The sequence below is a fragment of the Trichomycterus rosablanca genome, chromosome 12 (assembly GCF_030014385.1).
Source record: "Trichomycterus rosablanca isolate fTriRos1 chromosome 12, fTriRos1.hap1, whole genome shotgun sequence".
In the NCBI taxonomy this organism is placed as follows: Eukaryota; Metazoa; Chordata; class Actinopteri; order Siluriformes; family Trichomycteridae; genus Trichomycterus; species Trichomycterus rosablanca.
In genome coordinates, this window is record NC_085999.1 from 26,808,935 (window position 1) to 26,832,487 (window position 23,553).

Genomic DNA, 23,553 nt, shown 5'->3' on the forward strand with positions numbered 1-23,553 from the left:
CCATAAAGGCCCTTGTTAAAGAGCAGCTGTACATTTATTAAAGTTCAGTAACACAGCTGGATGGTTATTGACTCATTTGTCAACTATTCAAACCTCTACCCCATACACATTGCCATGGTGTCACCAACGACATGAAATACCCACACCCCCCCTTCCTTTCCTAAACCAGGCGTCCTCTTTTTTAAAAACCAAAATATGGTCACCCTAGTATTTTTTTTTTGTATTGGCCTTCAGTTCGATCTCGATCCATGGCGACTTGATGGATGAACGATCTGTAGGAATATCGATCCCGTGCAAGTCTAGATAGGTTCACCAGGGTCTTCTCTGCCGTTACTGTGATTGTGTCGAGCCATCGAGTTGCTGGTCTTCCTCTTCGCCTTGTTCCTTCTATTCTTCCGACCATGATGTCCTTCTCCAGTGATCGCTCTCTTCGCATAATGTGTCCAAAGTAGGCAAGTCGTAGCTTAGTGATCCTTGATTCGAGTGACATGTCTGGCTTGATTTGTTCCAAAATTGATTTGTTTGTTCTTCTGACCGTCCAAGGTATTGATGACATCCTTCTCCAACACCACATTTCGAAGGCGTTGATTCTTCTTCTGTCTTGTTTCTTCATCGTCCAGGTTTCACATCCATATGTTACCACAGAGAAGACTAAACTATGTACAAGGCGTATTTTCGTCAATTGTGAAATGTTCCTCGATTTGAAGACCTTGTCCAGTGACTTCATTGTTGATTTCCCCATACCTATTCTCCGTCTGATTTCCGGTGTCGTTTCAGCATCTTGAGTGATCAACGCTCCGAGTAGGTTGTAGTCCTTTACAACCTCCAGTTCGTTGCCATCCATCTCAAATGTGTCCCGGTCGTATCTGGCAGTAGTCAATATAATGACTACTAGTATACAACTTCTAAATTGTTGTAGTGCAAATTTAAAAAAATGATTGGGAAGATTTCACATAAAGGGTGGCCTTTATGGTGAAGGAGCTTTCAAAAGGTCTCAGTAAACACCTTAAACTTCCAAGTACAATTGTCATGATTCAATTTCCTCGGCTTCTTCCCGTTAGGGGTCGGCGGCGGATCATGATCCGCATTATTGATTTGGCACAGTTTTTACGCCGGATGCCCTTCCTGACACAACCCTTCCTATTTATCTGGGGTTGAGACCGGCACTACAATGCACTGGTTTGTGCATCTAGCGGCTAGGTACCTATAGAACAATTCAGTGTCTCCAATTAACCTGACTGCATGTTTTTGGACTGTGGGAGGAAACCGGAGCACCCGGAGGAAGGCCACGCAGACACGGGGAGAACATGCAAACTCTGCACAGAAAGGACCCAGACCGCCCCACCTGGGGATCGAACCCATGACCTTCTTGCTGTGAGGCGACAGTGCTACCCACTTAGCCACCGTGCCGCCCTACAATTGTCATGATTAACACATCAATAATTGCAGGAGGACCTAAAAACAGCAAGAACAACAGTTCCACAGTGAACAATAAACTGCACCTCCAATTATCCTACTCTACATGCAAAACTCCTTGGCTGAAAAAAAGAACTATGGAGAAGCAGATCTTAATGCAGATTTCTCACACAATAAATCAAACAAATCAGAAGGTTTGGGTAAAATAAATCTTTGACAATAGATCAGAAAGTCATGTTTGGAGAAAGACGTGCTGATACTAATACCACAAAGCCAATATAACTCAAGACTAGAAACAAGGAAGGTAAATTAGTATACATGGCTTATCCATTCTCCTGACACATACAGTGTATCACAAAAGTGAGTACACCCCTCACATTTCTGCAGATATTTAAGTATATCTTTTCATGGGACAACACTGACAAAATGACACTTTGACACAATGAAAAGTAGTCTGTGTGCAGCTTATATAACAGTGTAAATTTATTCTTCCCTCAAAATAACTCAATATACAGCCATTAATGTCTAAACCACCGGCAACAAAAGTGAGTACACCCCTAAGAGACTACACCCCTAAATGTCCAAATTGAGCACTGCTTGTCATTTTCCCTCCAAAATGTCATGTGACTCGTTAGTGTTACTAGGTCTCAGGTGTGCATAGGGAGCAGGTGTGTTCAATTTAGTAGTACAGCTCTCACACTCTCTCATACTGGTCACTGAAAGTTCCAACATGGCACCTCATGGCAAAGAACTCTCTGAGGATCTTAAAAGACGAATTGTTGCGCTACATGAAGATGGCCAAGGCTACAAGAAGATTGCCAACACCCTGAAACTGAGCTGCAGCACAGTGGCCAAGATCATCCAGCGTTTTAAAAGAGCAGGGTCCACTCAGAACAGACCTCGCGTTGGTCGTCCAAAGAAGCTGAGTGCACGTGCTCAGCGTCACATCCAACCGCTGTCTTTGAAAGATAGGCGCAGGAGTGCTGTCAGCATTGCTGCAGAGATTGAAAAGGTGGGGGGTCAGCCTGTCAGTGCTCAGACCATACGCCGCACACTACATCAAATTGGTCTGCATGGCTGTCACCCCAGAAGGAAGCCTCTTCTGAAGTCTCTACACAAGAAAGCCCGCAAACAGTTTGCTGAAGACATGTCAACAAAGGACATGGATTACTGGAACCATGTCCTATGGTCTGATGAGACCAAGATTAATTTGTTTGGTTCAGATGGTCTCAAGCATGTGTGGCGGCAATCAGGTGAGGAGTACAAAGATAAGTGTGTCATGCCTACAGTCAAGCATGGTGGTGGGAATGCCATGGTCTGGGGCTGCATGAGTGCAGCAGGTGTTGGGGAGTTACATTTCATTGAGGGACACATGAACTCCAATATGTACTGTGAAATACTGAAGCAAAGCATGATCCCCTCCCTCCGGAAACTGGGTCGCAGGGCAGTGTTCCAGCATGATAATGACCCCAAACACACCTCTAAGACGACCACTGCTTTATTGAAGAGGCTGAAGGTAAAGGTGATAGACTGGCCAAGCATGTCTCCAGACCTAAACCCAATAGAACATCTTTGGGGCATCCTCAAGCGGAAGGTGGAGGAGCGCAAAGTCTCGAATATCCGCCAGCTCCGTGATGTCGTCATGGAGGAGTGGAAAAGCATTCCAGTGGCAACCTGTGAAGCTCTGGTAAACTCCATGCCCAGGAGAGTTAAGGGCAGTTCTGGGAAATAATGGTGGCCACACAAAATATTGACACTTCAGGAACTTTCACTAAGGGGTGTACTCACTTTTGTTGCCGGTGGTTTAGACATTAATGGCTGTATATTGAGTTATTTTGAGGGAAGAATAAATTTACACTGTTATATAAGCTGCACACAGACTACTTTTCATTGTGTCAAAGTGTCATTTTGTCAGTGTTGTCCCATGAAAAGATATACTTAAATATCTGCAGAAATGTGAGGGGTGTACTCACTTTTGTGATACACTGTATCCTTTAAAGGATTGGTAGGTTTTTGAAATTATAAGAGCGTCAGTTAGTTTTTATTTTATTAACATTGGAGAATTGAAGAATTTTGCCCACAATTTGTACCATAATGCAGCAAAACACCAACTACAAATTATAGTAGAAATATTAAATTCCTTACTGCCAAGAACAGCTTTACAACAGAGTACTAAGTAGTTAACACTGTTGCCTCACAGCAAGAAGATCCTGGGTTCGATCCACAGGTGGGGGGCGGTCTGGGTCCTTTCTGTGTGGAGTTTGCATGTTCTCACTGTGTCTGCGTGGGTTTCCTCCGGGTGCTCTGGTTTCCTCCCACAGTCCAAAGACATGCAAATGAGGTGAATTGGAGACACTAAACTGTCCACGACTGTGTTCAGTATAACCTTGTGTAATGAGTAACTACATTTCCTGTCATGAATGTAACCAAGTGTAAAACATGACGTTAAAATCCTAATAAACAAAGAAACAAACAACAGAGTACTAATGTTAATATTGTTGTTTGATTATGCAATTCATATTTTTTGCTAACATTTATTAATATAAAAACAAAACAAAAACCCATACACATTTGAGTTTTTCATAAGGTTTATTGTGATTTACTTTAATCTGTTTAATATACATACAGTAACTCAGAATAACATAAATTAAAAAGCTCTAAAATATAATTAGAATGTGTAGCTTTTAATCATTTGTCCATTATTATGTTTGACTACAGTTGGGGTCCATATAAATATGGCTAGTTTACCAGAATTTATTAAAAAGTACAAGGGACAATGGTCTTTTACCAAAGTTGGGAGAAAAACCCAAACTGTCCACTTATGTTTAAATAATATTGACTTGGTAATCAGGGCTAGCATGACTTAACAGCTATTTTAGCTGTTTAGCTTAGCTTAAAAACTACAAATCCCATGGTGCCCCAGTAAACGACCGCAACTTCCATGATTATGAAGCTTTCTAGTAGACCAGTCTCCATGTAACCAGACAGCTGTCATACAGAAAGCGTTAAAAGCAGCTGAGTCAGACAAGATGCGTTGGTTTGAAGGAAACATACCTGCTGCTATTGCCGCCTCCAAACTACAGAACTCTGTTTTTGTAGTCGTCATTACAGGTAAACTGAGATTAGACGATAGCAACACTAGCTAGCAGTGACGGGAAAGGCCTCGAGTACAGTTTAGATAAGATAAGCTAATGCGCCTGTACTGTACACAGACTGAGCTAAGCTAAGCTAAGCTAATGCGCTTATACTGTACACAGGCTGAGCTAGGCTAAGCTAAGCTAAGCTAATGCGCCTGTACTGTACACAGACTGAGCTGAGCTATGCTAAGCTAATGCGGTTAGACTGTAAACAAAATAAGCAAAGCTGAGCTAAACGTATGTGTTTATACTGTACACTAATGATTCTTAAAGAGTGCTTTTAAGGGGGTCAGAAATAATAACAAAATATATACATACGTTCACCATTAAACTGTATGCTGCCATAATCTGCTTTCATTTTTGCACACAGTATTTGTGTATATCATTTACATTTTTTATTTCCTTTTTAGTACGTTGTAGCTTTATTTATTATTCTTATATGCATTCCATGTGTATTGTAATCATTTATTTTATTTATATGTGTAATGTATTTTACTTAAAACACATGACATTTTTATTTCATTGTTTACACAATTTTTGTGACTAATAAAATATGATACTAGCTAGACAATACAGACATCACTTAATGATGCTAAGATCATCACTTAATGATGCTCATATATATATGAGCATCATATATATATGTTAACATAATTTTGACTCACCCTGTATATATATATATATATATATATATATATATATATATATATATATATATATATATATGGGGAAAAACATAATTATGCAAATTTTATATATATATATATATATATATATATATATATATATATATATATACAGTATATATATATATATATATATATATATATATATATATATATATATATAATATACAGTATATATATATATATATATATATATATATATATATATATATATATACAGTATATATATATATATATATAAATAATAGGGCGTCACGGTGGCTAAGTGGGTAGCACTGTCGCCTCACAGCAACAAAGTCCTGGGTTCGATCCCCAGGTGGGGCAGTTCGGGTCCTTTCTGTGTGGAGTTTGCATGTTCTCCCCGTGTCCGCGTGGGTTTCCTCCGGGAGCTCTGGTTTCCTCCCCAAGTGAGGTGAATTGGAGACACTAAACTGTCCATGACTGTGTTTGATATAACCTTGTGAACTGATGAATCTTGTGTAATGAGCAACTACTGTTCCTGTCATGAATGTAACCAAAGTGTAAAACATGATGTTAAAATCCTAATAAACAAACACACACACACACACACACACACACACACATAATATATATATATAAACATTTTGTCAATAAAGGTTAACTATCGTAACACCAAAATATTATTGTTAACTGTAATGCAAAGTATGTTCAGTTTGTGCCAACAACTCTATTCCCTGCAAAATGTTTGTCCGGGCTTTAAATGGTACTGTTACTCGCTGGTTTTTGTGTGTTGAACATGATGGTGAACAGGTTAAGACTGTCCTGTAAATCATCTTACATATGAGGTATGTTTTGTGAATAAATGGTTTCCGCCATGTGTTAACATAATTTTGACTCACCCTGTATATATATGGAAAAAAAACATAATTATGCAAATGTGCTCAATATCCTTAAAATATATCAAAATAATCCAAACACATTTTTTCTCAGCATACACTGACAACTGTGAGACCAGTGTTATAAATACATTTTTAATGAGCACAAAGAGGTTACCAGCTGCAGTCAACAGAGCTCTAGTAGGTTATGTCACACATGTAAAATACATTGTAGAACTTTCTGAAATACCAAATTATACATTTTGGTTGACAAAGTATATTTTTGACTTGATCAGTTTTCAGAAAATCGTCATCAACCTACAAAAAAAGATTGAAATCCTAATGCTGCCATTATATATGTTAATTGTATGTAAACTCTAGGTGTACCTGCTTTGCCTTTAAAAAGTATTCACAAGTGGGTGAATTCTTTGTAAGTAAAGGGTTTTTAAGATGTATGTAGGGACTGATTTGAACTCACAGGTATGTTTAGTGCCTTTGAGTTGGTCTTGTGTCCTAGATTTATCAAGATAACAGTACATTGATTTAATCACATAAAAAACATTCAGCTGCTAACATAACTGGGCAATCCAAATACTATCTTTTTTTTTCCTAAGGCACTACACATGGTTCAAAATAACACTTTCTAACACTGACAAATATGGTCTTTTTTACCAATAGGAGATGATGAGCAGTCCACACAGATGCTCTCCAGTTGGGAAGATGAGCAGGTTGCTGAGCTCACCAACAACTGCTTTGTTGCCATAAAAGTGGACGCAAAGAGGTCAGGAGGACTGAACAGAGAATATTGTACATTAGAGGATTGTTACCGCTGTATATGTAATGTCAGGTCATACACTAGTGAAAAGTAGTATTTGTGTATTGCATAAGTTCTGTACACCATCACTAGATAAAATCTTGCTCTGTGTAAAAACATTTCATTCTCTGTTGCAGTGAGGCGTGCGCTCAGTTTTCACAGATCTGTATCCTTCCTAACTTCTTAAGGTGGAGGGGTGTGTTTTACCATGATTTTTATGTTATATTTATGTTTTTATGTTAACATGCATTTTAAATTTCTTATCTGTGCGAACTCAGTATATCAACATGCTTAACAGACTAAATCCCTGAAGTGAAAGTAAAAGTAATTTACATTTAAATGTAATTTACTTTTACTTTACTCATTTAAAACTGTGTATTGTACCTTAACATTACATCCTTGTAGATCCAGTGGTGTGTATTCCATCCAGTTTCTTTATCGGTGAGAATGGAATTCCCCTGGAGGTCATTGCAGGCGGTGTTTCTGCAGAGGAACTTACAAAGAGGATAAGCAAAGTCAAGCAGGTAGGCATTATGGGTCAAACAAGGAAGTAATTATCCATTTAAATCTAACAGATAATCAACAGATCACTTGTAAAAGGAATCTGGTATGCATTATGACAGTCATTGGGAAACAGACTGTATATAGGAATTATATATATATATAATTCTGATATAATATATACAGTGTATCACAAAAGTGAGTACACCCCTCACATTTCTGCAAATATTTTATTATATCTTTTCATGGGACAACACTATAGACATGAAACTTGGATATAACTTAGAGTAGTCAGTGTACAACTTGTATAGCAGTGTAGATTTACTGTCTTCTGAAAATAACTCAACACACAACCATTAATGTCTAAATGGCTGGCAACATAAGTGAGTACACCCCACAGTGAACATGTCCAAATTGTGCCCAAAGTGTCAATATTTTGTGTGACCACCATTATTATCCAGCACTGCCTTAACCCTCCTGGGCATGGAATTCACCAGAGCTGCACAGGTTGCTACTGGAATCCTCTTCCACTCCTCCATGACGACATCACGGAGCTGGTGGATGTTAGACACCTTGAACTCCTCCACCTTCCACTTGAGGATGCGCCACAGGTGCTCAATTGGGTTTAGTCCATCACCTTTACCTTCAGCTTCCTCAGCAAGGCAGTTGTCATCTTGGAGGTTGTGTTTGGGGTCGTTATCCTGTTGGAAAACTGCCATGAGGCCCAGTTTTCGAAGGGAGGGGATCATGCTCTGTTTCAGAATGTCACAGTACATGTTGGAATTCATGTTTCCCTCAATGAACTGCAGCTCCCCAGTGCCAGCAACACTCATGCAGCCCAAGACCATGATGCTACCACCACCATGCTTGACTGTAGGCAAGATACAGTTGTCTTGGTACTTCTCACCAGGGCGCCGCCACACATGCTGGACACCATCTGAGCCAAACAAGTTTATCTTGGTCTCGTCAGACCACAGGGCATTCCAGTAATCCATGTTCTTGGACTGCTTGTCTTCAGCAAACTGTTTGCGGGATTTCTTGTGCGTCAGCTTCCTTCTGGGATGACGACCATGCAGACCGAGTTGATGTAGTGTGCGGCGTATGGTCTGAGCACTGACAGGCTGACCTCCCACGTCTTCAACCTCTGCAGCAATGCTGGCAGCACTCATGTGTCTATTTTTTAAAGCCAACCTCTGGATATGACGCCGAACACGTGGACTCAACTTCTTTGGTCGACCCTGGCGAAGCCTGTTCCGAGTGGAACCTGTCCTGGAAAACCGCTGTATGACCTTGGCCACCATGCTGTAGCTCAGTTTCAGGGTGTTAGCAATCTTCTTATAGCCCAGGCCATCTTTGTGGAGAGCAACAATTCTATTTCTCACATCCTCAGAGAGTTCTTTGCCATGAGGTGCCATGTTGAATAGCCAGTGGCCAGTATGAGAGAATTGTACCCAAAACACCAAATTTAACAGCCCTGCTCCCCATTTACACCTGGGACCTTGACACATGACACCAGGGAGGGACAACGACACATTTGGGCACAATTTGGACATGTTCACTGTGGGGTGTACTCACTTATGTTGCCAGCTATTTAGACATTAATGGCTGTGTGTTGAGTTATTTTCAGAAGACAGTAAATCTACACTGCTATACAAGTTGTACACTGACTACTCTAAGTTATATCCAAGTTTCATGTCTATAGTGTTGTCCCATGAAAAGATATAATGAAATATTTGCAGAAATGTGAGGGGTGTACTCACTTTTGTGATACACTGTATATATATATATATATATATATTTATATACACCGATCAGCCATAGCATTACAACCAATTCCTTGTTTCTACACTCACTGTCCATTTTATCAGCTCCACTTACCATATAGAAGCACTTTGTAGTTCTACAATTACTGACTGTAGTTCATTTATTTCTCTACATACTTTTTTAACCTGCTTTCACCCTGTTCTTCAATGGTTAGGACCCCCACAGGACCACCACAGCGCAGTTATTATTGTGGTGTTGGATCATTCTCATCACTGCAGTGACACTGACATGGTGGTGGTGTGTTAGTGTGTGTTGTGCTGGTATGAGTGGATCACACACAACACCTCTGCTGGAGTTTTTAAATACCATGTCCACTCACTGTCCACTCTATTAGACTCTCCTACCTAGTTGGTCCACCTTGTAGATGTAAAGTCTGATACGATCACTCATCTATTGCTGCTGTTTGAGTTGGTCATCTTCTAGACCTTCATCAGTGGTCACAGGACGCTGCCCACGGGGCGCTGTTTGCTGAATATTTTTGGTTGGTGGACTATTTTCAGTCCAGCAGTGACAGTGAGGTGTTTAAAAACTCCAGCAGCGCTGCTGTGTCTGATCCACTCATACCAGCACAACACACACTAACACACCACCACCATGTCAGTGTCACTGCAGTGCTGAGAATGATGGTCCTGGGAGAGACCATTGAAGTACAGCATGAAAGGGGGCTAACAAAGCATTCAGAGAAAGAGATGGACTACAGTCAGTAATTGTAGAACTACAAAGTGCTTCTATATGGTAAGTGGAGCTGATAAAATGGACAGTGAGTGTAGAAACAAGGAGGTGGTTTTAATGTTATGGTTGATCAGTGTATATGATGTTTGTTTCATCCATCTGTGCTGTGTATTTCATGTAACGTTTTTAAGCTTAAGAAAAGTGCTACACGTTTCTGTGTAGATGCACTCACAGCAGGAAGGTGGCACGTCTCAGCCCAACGCAGAGACATCGGTACAGACAAGCAGTTCGTCTGCTTCTACAAGCCATACTGTAAACGCTACAGCTACAGCCAACACCTCCAGTGCCCCGTCCACTGCTGCTACATCTAAAGATTTGAAATCAAACTCAAAAGGTTACTTTTCTGTTACTCAGCAGTCTTTAAAATACATTTCTCAGTACACGCTAATTCACTATGTTCTTTTATTCGTCTGATTTAACTTTAATAATTAATAATAACAATTTACATATAAACTGTGGGATGGGGATTCATCATTCAAAGTTTAAGTGATTGTAATGGACTGATCATTGTATTTTCTAAAGAATCCCTGTCTAAGCCTGTGGAGGAAGAAGGTGCTTCAGGTCACGTGACTCCAGCTGAAGACAGAAGCCTGTCGTCAGATGATGCATCACAGGCATCACAAGCAGAGGAGTCCCTGGATGCCAAAGTTGATAGGTACATATTCAGTAGCTTTTTTTTTCTTTTTACTAGGAGAGCAATTATATGTCAGCGGCCACAAGTAGGCAGCCAGTCCAGTGACATAAAAAGTCTTTTGCCTTTTGTGATTAAGTCTGTGTCACGTCCTTGTTTTAGATTAACAAAGAAACTGGAGGAAAGACAAGAGCAGAAACGTAAAGGAGGAGAGGAGGCAAGTATTTATTCACAACTGTGGTAAATGCTGAATGATTAAGATTAGACTTATAAAAGGCAAGTCTGTTAGACTGGGATTTTTTTTTCCATGTACAGAACCAGATAAAGATCGAGATTGATCGGCGGAAACAGGGCAAGGACATGCTGGACTTCAAAAGGAAGCAGGAGGATGAGAAAACAAAGCGAATCCTGGAGGAAAGGAACAGAGAGAAGGCCGAGGAGAAGGCGGCTAGAGAGAGGGTCAAACAGCAGATAGCACAGGTTTCAACTTACTGCCTTTCCACTGCACCGAGCAGCTCCTGCATATTTTATTTGGCACAGTTTTTATGCCAGATGCCTTTCCAAATGCCACCATCTAATTTATCCAGGCTTGGGACCTGCACTGATTTATGACCCCCTCTCTTACCAAATTGCTGAGTTCATATACTGTCATTTGCCTTTTGCATTTGTGAGCCCAACCTGGGATTCAAGTCTCCAGTACCAGCAACAAAGCAGAGCTCACCAACAGCATTAATGAAAAATGACATATTTGTTGGTTACCAATGCTAATCATGATTTATAAATACAGTATAATGCACACACCACACATCTGGCTAAACCAACTGGAGTAATATCGACCAGGGTTTTGGGTTGTGACCCTTAGGTGGGTCCCGAGCCAAAAAATGGGTTGCAGAGAATAATAACTACAATTAAATAAACTTGTCCAATAAAAATGCCCCCCTGTGGAGGCTTTATGTTACATCTTGTAAACCACAGTGCGACCAGATTGTACAGAGCAGAAATGAGAGAGTAAGATGCATAGTTTGTGTTGCCTGGGTTGTGTTAAAAATCATGGACAAAATGTGGGTCGCTTAAAAAAAAGTTTGGAAAGCCCTGTTATAGAAGGATCGATATCTACAAGACCAATGCGGTATTTATATTATTAAGGTGTGGATTGAAGAATCATGTTCATTTCACATACACCGAAGAAGCATAACATTATGACCACTGACAGATGAAGTGAATAACACTGATTATCTCTTCATCACGGCACCTGTTAGTGGGTGGGCTATATTAGGCAGCAAGGGAACATTTTATCCTCAAAGTTGATGTGTTAGAAGCAGGAAAAATGGACGAGCGTAAGGATTTGAGCGAGTTTGACAAGGACCAAATTGTCATGGCTAGACGACTGGGTCAGAGCGTCTCCAAAACTGCAGCTCTTGTGGGGTGTTCCCGGTCTGCAGTGGTCAGTATCTATCAAAAGTGGTCCAAGGAAGGAACAGTGGTAAACCGGCGACAGGGTCATGGCTCATTGATGCACGTGGGAGCGAAGGCTGTTTTGGCTACAAAAGGGGAACCAACACAATATTAGTAAGGTGGTCATAATGTTATGCCTGATCGGTGTATATCTGGTTTAAGTACACAAGTATTAGCACAACAGTTTGTTGAACGGAGATAACAAATGGTATTAAAAAACAAATGGTACTTGTGAGGTGTCTTCTCAAAAGTCTTGAAGTATGTCTGTGGGAATTTGTGCCCGTTCAGTCAAATAGGCATTTATATGTCTGGGCACTGATGTTGGTCAAGAAAGCCTCAGCTGATGATTCAGTTCATTCCAAAGCCGTTCAGTAGGGTCAAGGTCAGGGCTCTGTGCAGGCCACTGGAGTTTCTTTAAACCAAGCTTATCTTCATGTCTTTATAGATTTTATATATATATATATATACTGGTCTTGAGTACTGGTCTCTGAGCTTGTTGCTATATTAGGATTGTAATTAGGGTCCTTTCTTGTGCCGTCATCAATTTATTTACATTTGCAGCATTTCGCAGATGCTATTATCCAAAGCGACCTACAATTATCACTGAATACAAAACAAGCAATTAATGGTTAAGGGCCTTGCTTAGGGGCCCAACAGTGGCAACTTGGTGATGGTACAATCTCATGATTACTAGTCCAATGCCGTAACCGCTGAGCTACCACTGTCCATTTGAAAGGATTGTATGTTTTGCTCTGTTAACCATCAGATCTCCAATCAGACACCTATTATACAATACAATGTTTTGTTCCCTTGTGTGCTGTGTACAAATGCTACAGATTGAGTTACAGCGTGATCCTGTTTTCCAGGACCGTGCTGACCGGGCAGCTCGCTACGCTAAAAACCAGGAGGAGGCCGAAGCAGCCAAAGCAGCAGCTCTACAAGCCAGACAAGCTGAGCTGGAGATGAAGAAGGAGGCGAGTCGGAAAGAGAAAAGGTTCTGTATTACTACCCAAAAACTGTCTGAAATACACTATGTAATACACTATATTGCCAAAAGTATTCACTCATTCAGGTGTTCCAATCACTTTCATGGACACAGGTGTATAAAACCAAGCACCTCGGCATGCAGACTGCTTCTACAAACATTTGTGAAAGAATGGGTCGCTCTTAAAAGCTCAGTGAATTCCAGTGTGGTATTGTGATAGGATGCCACCTATGCAACAAGTCCAGTAGTGAAATTTCCTCACTACTAAATATTCCACAGTCGACTGTCAGTGGTATTATAACAAAGTGGAAGCGATTGGGAACGACAGCAACTCAGCTACCAAGTGGTACCACGTAAAATGACAGAACGAGGTCAGCGGATGCTGAGGCACATAGTGCGCAGAGGTCGCCAACTTTCTGCAGTCAATCACTACAGACCTCCAAACTTCATGTGGCCTTCAGATTAGCTCAAGAACAGTGTGTAGAGCTTCATGGAATGGGTTTCCATAGCCGAGCAGCTGCATCCAAGCCTTACATCACCAAGCGCAATGCAAAGCGTCGGATGCGGTGGTAAAGCACGCCGCCACTGGACTCTAGAGCAGTGGAGACGTGTTCTCTGGCAATCCGATGGACGAGTCTAGGGTTTGGCGGTTGCCAGGAGAACGGTACTTGTCTGACTGCATTGTGCAGTGTAAAGTTTGGTGGAGGGGGTGGATTATGGTGTGTTTTTCAGGAGTTGGGCTATTACTTCCAGTGAGAGGAACTCTTAATGCTTCAGCATACCAAGAGATTTTGGACAATTTCATGCTCCCAACTTTGTGGGAACAGTTTGGGGATGGCCCCTTCCTGTTCCAACATGACTGTGCACCAGGGCACAAAGCAAGCTCCATAAAGACATGGATGAGCGAGTTTGGTGTGGAAGAACTTGATTGGCCTGCACAAGACCTGACCTCAACACCTTTGAGATGAATTAGAGCGGAGACTGTGAGCCAGGCCTTCTCGTCCAACATCAGTGTCTGACCTCACAAATGCGTTTCTGGAAGAATGGTCAAAAATTCCCATAAACACTCCTAAACCTTGTGGAAAGCCTTCCCAGAGGAGTTGAAGCTGTTATAGCTGCAAAGGGTGGGCCGACATCATATTAAACCCTACGGATTAAGAATGAGACGTCACTCATGTTCATATGCATGTGAAGGCAGATGAGTGAATGCTTTTGGCAATATAGTGTAGCTGTTAATGTATGTATTTCAATTAGATTCATGACTATCAAACACTGATCTGTCATAGTAAGGCTTACATTCACTGTGATTTAGTTTTGTGGATTTTATTGCTCTGGATTATCGGAAGCTTGTGAGTCAGAATAGTAAGAGCCACGCCTGGGCAGGGCTTACGGAAAGTGTCTCAATTTATTTTGTAATGACGGCTGTTGAGCTCATGTGGCAAAATAGTAAGAGTCGTGCCTAGGTCAGGCTTACAAATACTAAAGGTATTTCAATTTATTGTTTTAACATTTTAGGGCTAGGGCGGGGCGATATGACTAAACAACTCATATCTCGATATGCTTTATAGAAGTGGCGATATGCGATACGATATGATGATAACCTTAAGTATGATATTGAAGTATCAGTATTTATTTGTAACAGCCAAAGAGCATGCTGTACTATAAAAGAGCAGGCTGTACTACTATGTTTTAAACATACTCCGATGGTAACCTGGGTATTTGAGGCATTCTTGCCTGATTCTAGCGTTTATTTACACTGATCAGCCATAACATTAAAATCACCCCCTTGTTTCTACACTCACTGTCCATTTTATCAGCTCCACTTACCATATAGGAGCACTTTGTAGTTCTACAATTACTGACTGTAGTCCATCTATTTCTCTACATACTTTTTTTAGCCTGCTTTTTTCAATAGTCAGGACCCCCATAGGACCACTACAGAGCAGGTATTATTTAGGTGGTGGATGATTCTCAGCCCTGCAGTGACACTGACATGGTGGTGGTGTGAGAATAGTCCACCAACCAAAAATATCCAGCCAACAGCACTTCATGGGTAGCGTCCTGTGACCACTGATGAAGGTCTAGAAGATGACCAACTCAGCAACAAACAGCAGCGATAGATGAGCGATCGTCTCTGACTTTACATCTACAAGGTGGACCAACTAGGTAGGAGTGTCTAATAGAGTGGACAGTGAGTGGGCACGGTATTTAAAAACTCCAGCAGAGCTGCTGTGCGTGATCCACTCATACCAGCACAACACACACTAACACACCACCACCATGTCAGTGTCACTGCAGTGCTGAGAATTATCCACCACCTAAATAATACCTGCTCTGTAGTGGTCTTGTGGGGGTCCTGATTATTGAAGAACAGGGTGAAAGCAGGTTAAAAAAGTATGTAGAGAAATAAATGGACTACAGTCAGTAATTGTAGAACTACAAAGTGCTTCTATATGGTAAGTGGAGCTGATAAAATGGAGAGTGAGTGTAGAAACAAAGTTGGTTTTAATGTTATGGCTGATCAGTGTATGTAACTTTAAGCTTTAATACTTTGCAACTCCTTGTTGCCTGATTCGGCCTGTATATTGTACAAGTCATCAGTCATGTATGTGATGAAATCTGCATTAAGTACCACAGCTGTACCAGTTTTTCAGTGTATAAGCTTGGGTTTCAGTACCTTGCTGTGAATTGAGGGTGCCATTTGTCTTTTCTTTTAGTGCGATTGCCAGGATACAGTTCCGCCTGCCTGACGGTTCATCCCTGACCAATCAGTTTCCTTCAGAGACGAAGCTGCAGGAGGCAAGAACGTTTGCTGCTCAGGTTGGTTATTACATGTAGTTTTTTTGTCTTTGTCTGCCATGCCACGCCCAGAAATCATCCTGCAGAAACACCACAAATACAGACATGAAAACAATGAGTCGGTTTGTGGAGTGAGCGCTTGGTTTTACTAAGACTAGAAATGGTGTAGTGGGATATTCCGCTAGCGCACCAGCGCTGGGATTCTGAACTCCCCGATTCGAATCTCAACTCTGCTACAGGTTGGCTGAAAGTGCATCAGACAAAATTGGCCACAGGTCTACTGGGTGGTAAAGACCAGACTAATTAGTGGGTGGGGGTCTTCAAATGCTGTACAAGGATCTGGTTAGCAGCCCGAGGAGCCTGTACAGAAGTGGAGGAGTATGGAGATCGGTTCGTGTCTCTCTGTGCGTGATACCTGGTTTTGTGTGAATCCACCGAAATATGGGCGAATAAGAAGGGAAGTCGGCGAGGGCATGAGGCAGGCGAATATACCCTCCTCGTTTGCGATCGGGATCCCCAGCAGCAGAAGACTAATTGACTACACTGAAATCAGGAAAGGAATGCATAAATAAAAATGCAAATAAATGTGGCCTTGGTTATTAGCAAGCAGAGATGTTCACAAGTCACAAAATACGAGTTCGAGTCGAGTCATGAGTCATTAGGCTAGAGTCCGAGTCAAGTCACAAGTCTTTAGGCTAGAGTCCGAGTCAAGTCACGAGTCAATATAATCTACACAAAACATATATTGGAAATGTAGCGTAGAAATAAACAAATAATATGTAAGTTCAGATAAAAAACAACAGATTAGCGACTGTATTTTGCCATTTTACTTAAATTTTTACTTTCCTAAATCCAAAACACAGCAAAAAATCCATAATACTGCTTACCTTAGCTTATGTTCTTCCAAATTCTATCAAATTTATAACCGTGTGTCCCATTAGGAATAAAATCTGTTATTTTGCAATGTGCTTATAATTAAAAACCTCCAAACTTTTCCTGGTTGTGAAGTAAAACACAAACTGGTTAGAAAGCCAATTAAGTGTTTCATTGACAATCATCTGTGACGCTGCAATACATGCAAATAACAGCATTTCTTACTAAAAATTACAATCAGACGGTCTGATTGGTTCAGAAAGCGGTTCTTTCAATCATTAGCACCAATTCTGTAGGAGCGTTTCGTTCACATTAGCTGTTACTGTGAAGTGCACTACGTAGGGTATTCCACAATTTTAAGTGAGATTTATATTCAAAGTAGGGAGTAGGGAGCGACGCTTTATCACTACGCCGGAAGCTGGCTGGAACATTTACTCATTGTGTGTGTTGCGGGTTAAGATGGCCGGAGCGTTATTAGAGAGCAGAAAATGACACGATCAGAATGATGTCGGATCATATACAGTGTATCACAAAAGTGAGTACACCCCTCACATTTCTGCAGATATTTAAGTATATCTTTTCATGGGACAACACTGACAAAATGACACTTTGACACAATGAAAAGTAGTCTGTGTGCAGCTTATATAACAGTGTAAATTTATTCTTCCCTCAAAATAACTCAATATACAGCCATTAATGTCTAAACCACCGGCAACAAAAGTGAGTACACCCCTAAGAGCCTACACCCCTAAATGTCCAAATTGAGCACTGCTTGTCATTTTCCCTCCAAAATGTCATGTGATTTGTTAGTGTTACTAGGTCTCAGGTGTGCATAGGGAGCAGGTGTGTTCAATTTAGTAGTACTGCTCTCACACTCTCTCATACTGGTCACTGAAAGTTCCAACATGGCACCTCATGGCAAAGAACTCTCTGAGGATCTTAAAATACGAATTGTTGCGCTACATGAAGATGGCCAAGGCTACAAGAAGATTGCCAACACCCTGAAACTGAGCTGCAGCACAGTGGCCAAGATCATCCAGCGTTTTAAAAGAGCAGGGTCCACTCAGAACAGACCTCGCGTTGGTCGTCCAAAGAAGCTGAGTGCACGTGCTCAGCGTCACATCCAACTGCTGTCTTTGAAAGATAGGCGCAGGAGTGCTGTCAGCATTGCTGCAGAGATTGAAAAGGTGGGGGGTCAGCCTGTCAGTGCTCAGACCATACGCCGCACACTACATCAAATTGGTCTGCATGGCTGTCACCCCAGAAGGAAGCCTCTTCTGAAGTCTCTACACAAGAAAGCCCGCAAACAGTTTGCTGAAGACATGTCAACAAAGTACATGGATTACTGGAACCATGTCCTATGGTCTGATTAGACCAAGATTAATTTGTTTGGTTCAGATGGTCTCAAGCATGTGTGGCGGCAATCAGGTGAGGAGTACAAAGATAAGTGTGTCATGCCTACAGTCAAGCATGGTGGTGGGAATGCCATGGTCTGGGGCTGCATGAGTGCAGCAGGTGTTGGGGAGTTACATTTCATTGAGGGACACATGAACTCCAATATGTACTGTGAAATACTGAGCAGAGCATGATCCCCTCCCTCCGGAAACTGGGTCGCAGGGCAGTGTTCCAGCATGATAATGACCCCAAACACACCTCTAAGACGACCACTGCTTTATTGAAGAGGCTGAGGGTAAAGGTGATGGACTGGCCAAGCATGTCTCCAGACCTAAACCCAATAGAACATCTTTGGGGCATCCTCAAGTGGAAGGTGGAGGAGCGCAAAGTCTCGAATATCCGCCAGCTCCGGGATGTCGTCATGGAGGAGTGGAAAAGCATTCCAGTGGCAACCTGTGAAGCTCTGGTAAACTCCATGCCCAGGAGAGTTAAGGCAGTTCTGGGAAATAATGGTGGCCACACAAAATATTGACACTTTAGGAACTTTCACTAAGGGGTGTACTCACTTTTGTTGCCGGTGGTTTAGACATTAATGGCTGTATATTGAGTTATTTTGAGGGAAGAATAAATTTACACTGTTATATAAGCTGCACACAGACTACTTTTCATTGTGTCAAAGTGTCATTTTGTCAGTGTTGTCCCATGAAAAGATATACTTAAATATCTGCAGAAATGTGAGGGGTGTACTCACTTTTGTGATACACTGTATATATATCACACGTAACTAATGTTGCTGACTTTTGTTGTCCACAAGTCATTTATTGTGAGTCCGAGTCATTTGAAACGAGTTCGAGTCGAGTCTGAAGTTGCTGTTTGTGCTACTTACGTGCGTTACAGACTCAAGTCCCCATCTCTGTTAGCAAGTAGTGAAAAATGGCTCTCCAGTAGCAGTGCTTTCTTTGATGTCACATGGTCAATCATGTCAGATCCATCAAAGCTAGCATGTGTTTTCAAGATGTCTGTTCTATTCAACCGCAATGACTTTGAAATAATAGCAGGGCAGTTGTAGCCTAGTGGTTAAGATACTGGTCCAGTAATTAGAAGGTTGCCGGTTCAAGCCTCACCACTGCCAGGTTTCCACTGTTGGGCCCTTGAGCGAGGCCCTTAGCCCTCAATTGCTTAGACTGTATACTGTCACAGTACTGTAAGTCGCTTTGGATAAAAGCGTCTGCTAAATGCCGAATATGTAAATGTAAATGTAAATAGCAAAAGCGATAGGTTGCAAAAGATATGAGATTTTGAAGGTGCAAAGATGCCTGTAATGCATGTCCGCATGGGTTTGTTAGCTAGTTTAATGATATGTAGGGCCAGAAATCAGAAATTAAACTCTCAGCTCCAATTGGGTCAGTCCTGTTTTGCACATTATTAGTATGGCTACCGGTTTAGAAACATTTTCTCTACTTACTGATATTAACGTAACGCACTTGTTATCCACACAGGAGGTGGGCAACAGGTACGGCAACTTTTCTCTGGCGACTATGTTTCCCAGACATGAGTTCACAGGTGAAGATCTGGAGAAAACTCTGCTGGAGCTAGAGCTTGCACCCAGTGCCTCAATCGTCCTGCTACCGGTGAGCAACAACCACTTTTCAGTCAGTGTTCCTTACAAGTGTTCGAATACATATTTCATTCTTGTGGTATACCTTAATGCTCATTACTGTTTCTACAGCAATCATCAAGGCCAGCAAACACGGTAGTCCAGTCCTCTGACACGGGTGGCTTCTGGGGCTTGCTGAGCACCATCCTGTACCCGCTACTGGCAGTCTGGAGGTTTCTCAGTGGCTTCTTCAGCACCCCTTCTGCTGGAACAGGAGCAGGTTCTCGTAGCCAGCCACAGCACCCAAACTCCTATAATGGTGCTTCCTCATCTGAAGAATCAAAAAGGTACTTGGTTTCGAGATGATTGGATTCTGACCTTTCCTAATTACAGACCTGTTTTAGAAGTCCACCAATGCAGAAGAGGCTCTGTTCCGGTTTGAGAACTTGATTTTGAACCCGTTCAGCATGGTGGAACCCTAGAGTACTAGGGTTTTGAGCACGAACCGTGACGTCATCTGTGGGCGTGTGAAGTTGTAGAGGTTAGGGTGCTTTCACTTGAGAAGCTGCCGCTTAGCTTCCCGCTGACATTTTCAAAGCGCCTCCAGTGAGACGAGCTGTTTGATATGACGTGGTAAAAGCGACCCAATTAATGTGAAAAATACACAGTAACGTGGCTTGTTGTACTAAAACAACGACCAGAGCTCTTTTAACCAGTAATAACTGAGAGAAGTTTACTGTTCGTATGTCGTTCTTTTAGTATATTAAGCCACGTTGCGCTTTTTACAGTGTTTTCGACTCTCCCGGAGAAGCTTAGTCTCAGTGTTTCTCGGCGTCCCCCAGCTGCATGACAAACTGTAACTGTGATGCACTGTGTATTCTGACACCTTTCTATCAGAACCAGCATTAATTTCTTCAGCAATTTGAGCTACGGTAGCTCGTCTGTTGGATCGGACCACACGGGCCAGCCTTCGCGCTCCACGTGCATCAATGAGCCTTGGCCGTCCATGACCCTGTCGCCGGTTTACCACTATTCCTTCCTTGGACCACTTTTGATAGATACTGACCACTGCAGACCAGGAACACCCCACAAGAGCTGCAGTGAAGATGCTCTGACCCAGTCGTCTAGCCATCACAATTTGGCGCTTGTCAAACTCACTCAAATCCTTACACTTGCCCAATTTTCCTGCTTCTAACACACCAACTTTGAGGATAAAATGTTCACTTGCTGCCTAAAATATCCCACCCACTAGCAGGTGCCGTGATGAAAAGATAATCAATGTTATTCACGTCACCTGTCAGTGGTCATAATGTTATGCTTGGTCGGTGTATGTGAATGCACTAGAGAAAGCAACAATAGCGACAAATATAAAGAACGGAGTCGCCTTATATCTTAATATGTTATCATTAATAGTTGATCGATGCTTTTTGCATAAAAACAAACATCTGGAACAACAGCACAAATGCTCGTAGGTAATCTACACGCTCCGCCACCTTGTCACCACCCTTCACTTCCATTGCGCAACACCCACCATCGATGACGTATCCTTGGCTCCTAAAGACTGGTTGAAACGTGGACTGATTCTTTATAAAGCACCAGAGTTCAAAGAAGCCCGAATGGAACCGGTTCGAGAACCAGAGTTCTTTTGGTTGAAAAGTGCTATACATGGAGTAATAATTCAATATGGTGTCAGTTATATATTTAGTTTATGCATTTTCTCCCGACTTTAGCGTGTCCAATTGCCCGATTGCGTCATGGTTCCTCTTCACTAATGCCGACTCCGGCTTTGATTGAGGAGAACGAAGCAAACCCTCACCCCCTCCGACACGTGGACAGCAGCCGTATGCGTCTTGTCACCTACACTTGACGAGTGCATATGCGGATCAGCACTGAGAGACGCACCCTGATCAGCACACTCTTTCCTCGTATCTGTGCAGGCACCATCAGTCAGCCAGCAGAGGTCGTAGTTGCATCAGTCATGAGAGAGTCCATATCCGGCTTAATATCCCACCCCTATATGAACAACAGGCCAATCGTTGTTCATGTGACCACTCAGCCCAGCCAGCAGGCAGAGCTGAGACTCAATATGATGTATTCGAAATCCCAGCTCTGGTGTTCTAGCGTGTGTTTTACCGCTGCGCCACCTGAGCAGCCATGGCCATGACAGTTATAATTATTATATTTAATGACACTCTTTGAATCTTTGAAGAAAAGAAAAATAAACGAATGCATTGTGTTTAGCATGAAAATGCTAATGTGAACGATTGCTTTTTAATTTCAGAGATACGGTTCGTAAACGGGTCTTAGAGAAGCGACCAGAAGACTTCAAAAAAGACGGGAAAATCTACCGCCTGAGGACCCAAGAGGACAGTGAAGACGACAACAACACATGGAACGGCAACTCCACCCAGCAAATGTAGTGCAATAATACCAGTCTCTCTCTCTATCAACTTTATTGTCTCTCGCTCAGACCTGATTTCATTTTGAGTGTGTCTTATTAATGAATTATAACGATTTAGAACCCTGACTTTAATTCATCCCTTTTTTCTGTCTCTAATGGTGACCCTTTTTGCTCTCTCTTGCATGGGTAGATACGATTCAAGCTAATCTCTAACATGAGCGTGATTAAAGATCCACTGTGTGCAGATTGCTTGATAGTTCTGCCTGAGAGCTTTTCAAGTCTTGCAGTAACACATTGCTTAATTCTAAATAAAAGGCTTACAAGCTTGAATGCTGCTGGCTTTTATTCAACTGTAACTTCTCTGATAAAAGGTTTCCAGTACAACTGTGAATGTCTTTTATGGTGCACCAGGCTTTAGGTGCACTGGGACTGAGCAACCAGTGCGTTTGTATGGAAACTTGAATCACAGTAGAACGTTTATGTTAGTTGGAAGTCCCTTTAACACTTGCCATTTATCGTTAACAATAAAGATTTTTCATGGAACCACTCGACTTTCCTCAATTCTTTTCTCTTTTCAAACGTACAGTTGTAGCCTAGTGGTTAAGATACTGGAGTAGTAGCCGCTCTGGTGGGTATCGTATCGAATCTCAGCTCTGCCTTTCCGACTAGGCTGGGCGGCTGCAAGAACAACGATTGGCTGTTGTTCAGGGTTAGAGGGTAAGAAAGTCGGTTCATAGGTCCTCATAACTGGTGCGACTGCGGCCCCTGCTGGCTGACTGATGGCGCCTGCACAGGGCTGAGGAATAATGCTGATGGGGGTGTGGCCCTCCGTACACAGCACCCGTCAAGTGTATAAACTCGACTCGTGCAGGTGAAAAATGCAGTCTGTACTGACTGTGCATACCGGAGGGGGCGTATGTCAGTTAAGAGGCGTTCTCAGTCAGTGGTGAAGGGTCGAATCAGTATAGAGGACGCATTCAGGGTAATTGGACACGACTAGACTGAGGGATCAAAATTGGGGGGAAAAAATGAGGGGAAAGATACTGGACTAGTAATCTGAAGGTCGCTGGTTCAAGCCTCACCACTGCCAGTTTATTGCGGTTGGGCCCTTGAGCAAGGCACTTGACCCTCAAGTGCTCAGACTGTATACTGTCACAGTACTGTAAGTCGCTTTGGATAAAATGTAAAGTTAATCTGACCCAATTATGATCTGATCTCATGTCTCAAGGAGACAAAGCCCAAACATAAAGGCAAATTAACTAATAACTTAGAGTTGTACTTAATACGAGGGTTCTTCAAAAAGCACCTTTTTAAACTCTATTTATTAAGAATTTTAAAAACAAATGACATCACTTTTGTACATAATCACCTTCTGATGCGTTTTTCCCAGCGTCATACCAGCGTTTTAATGCCATCAGTAAAAATGTTTTTGGTTGAGCGTGTAGCCACTGATGCACTGCTGCTTTCACAT

General features: G+C 42.0%; 1 protein-coding gene across 1 annotated transcript; it reads left to right on the forward strand.

Moving 5' to 3' along the window:
* The first annotated feature begins 4,370 nt into the window (after nucleotides 1-4,370).
* On the forward strand, nucleotides 4,371-22,625 carry ubxn4 (UBX domain protein 4). The gene is made up of 13 exons (XM_063005625.1): nucleotides 4,371-4,527; nucleotides 6,754-6,856; nucleotides 7,027-7,055; nucleotides 7,295-7,413; nucleotides 10,109-10,280; nucleotides 10,469-10,601; nucleotides 10,740-10,794; nucleotides 10,893-11,057; nucleotides 12,899-13,026; nucleotides 15,735-15,837; nucleotides 19,584-19,715; nucleotides 19,814-20,028; nucleotides 21,963-22,625. Exons 1-13 carry the CDS (start codon nucleotides 4,446-4,448, stop codon nucleotides 22,099-22,101), a joined length of 1,575 nt encoding a protein of 524 aa, XP_062861695.1. The 5' UTR covers nucleotides 4,371-4,445; the 3' UTR covers nucleotides 22,102-22,625.
* The last annotated feature ends 928 nt before the right edge of the window (nucleotides 22,626-23,553 follow it).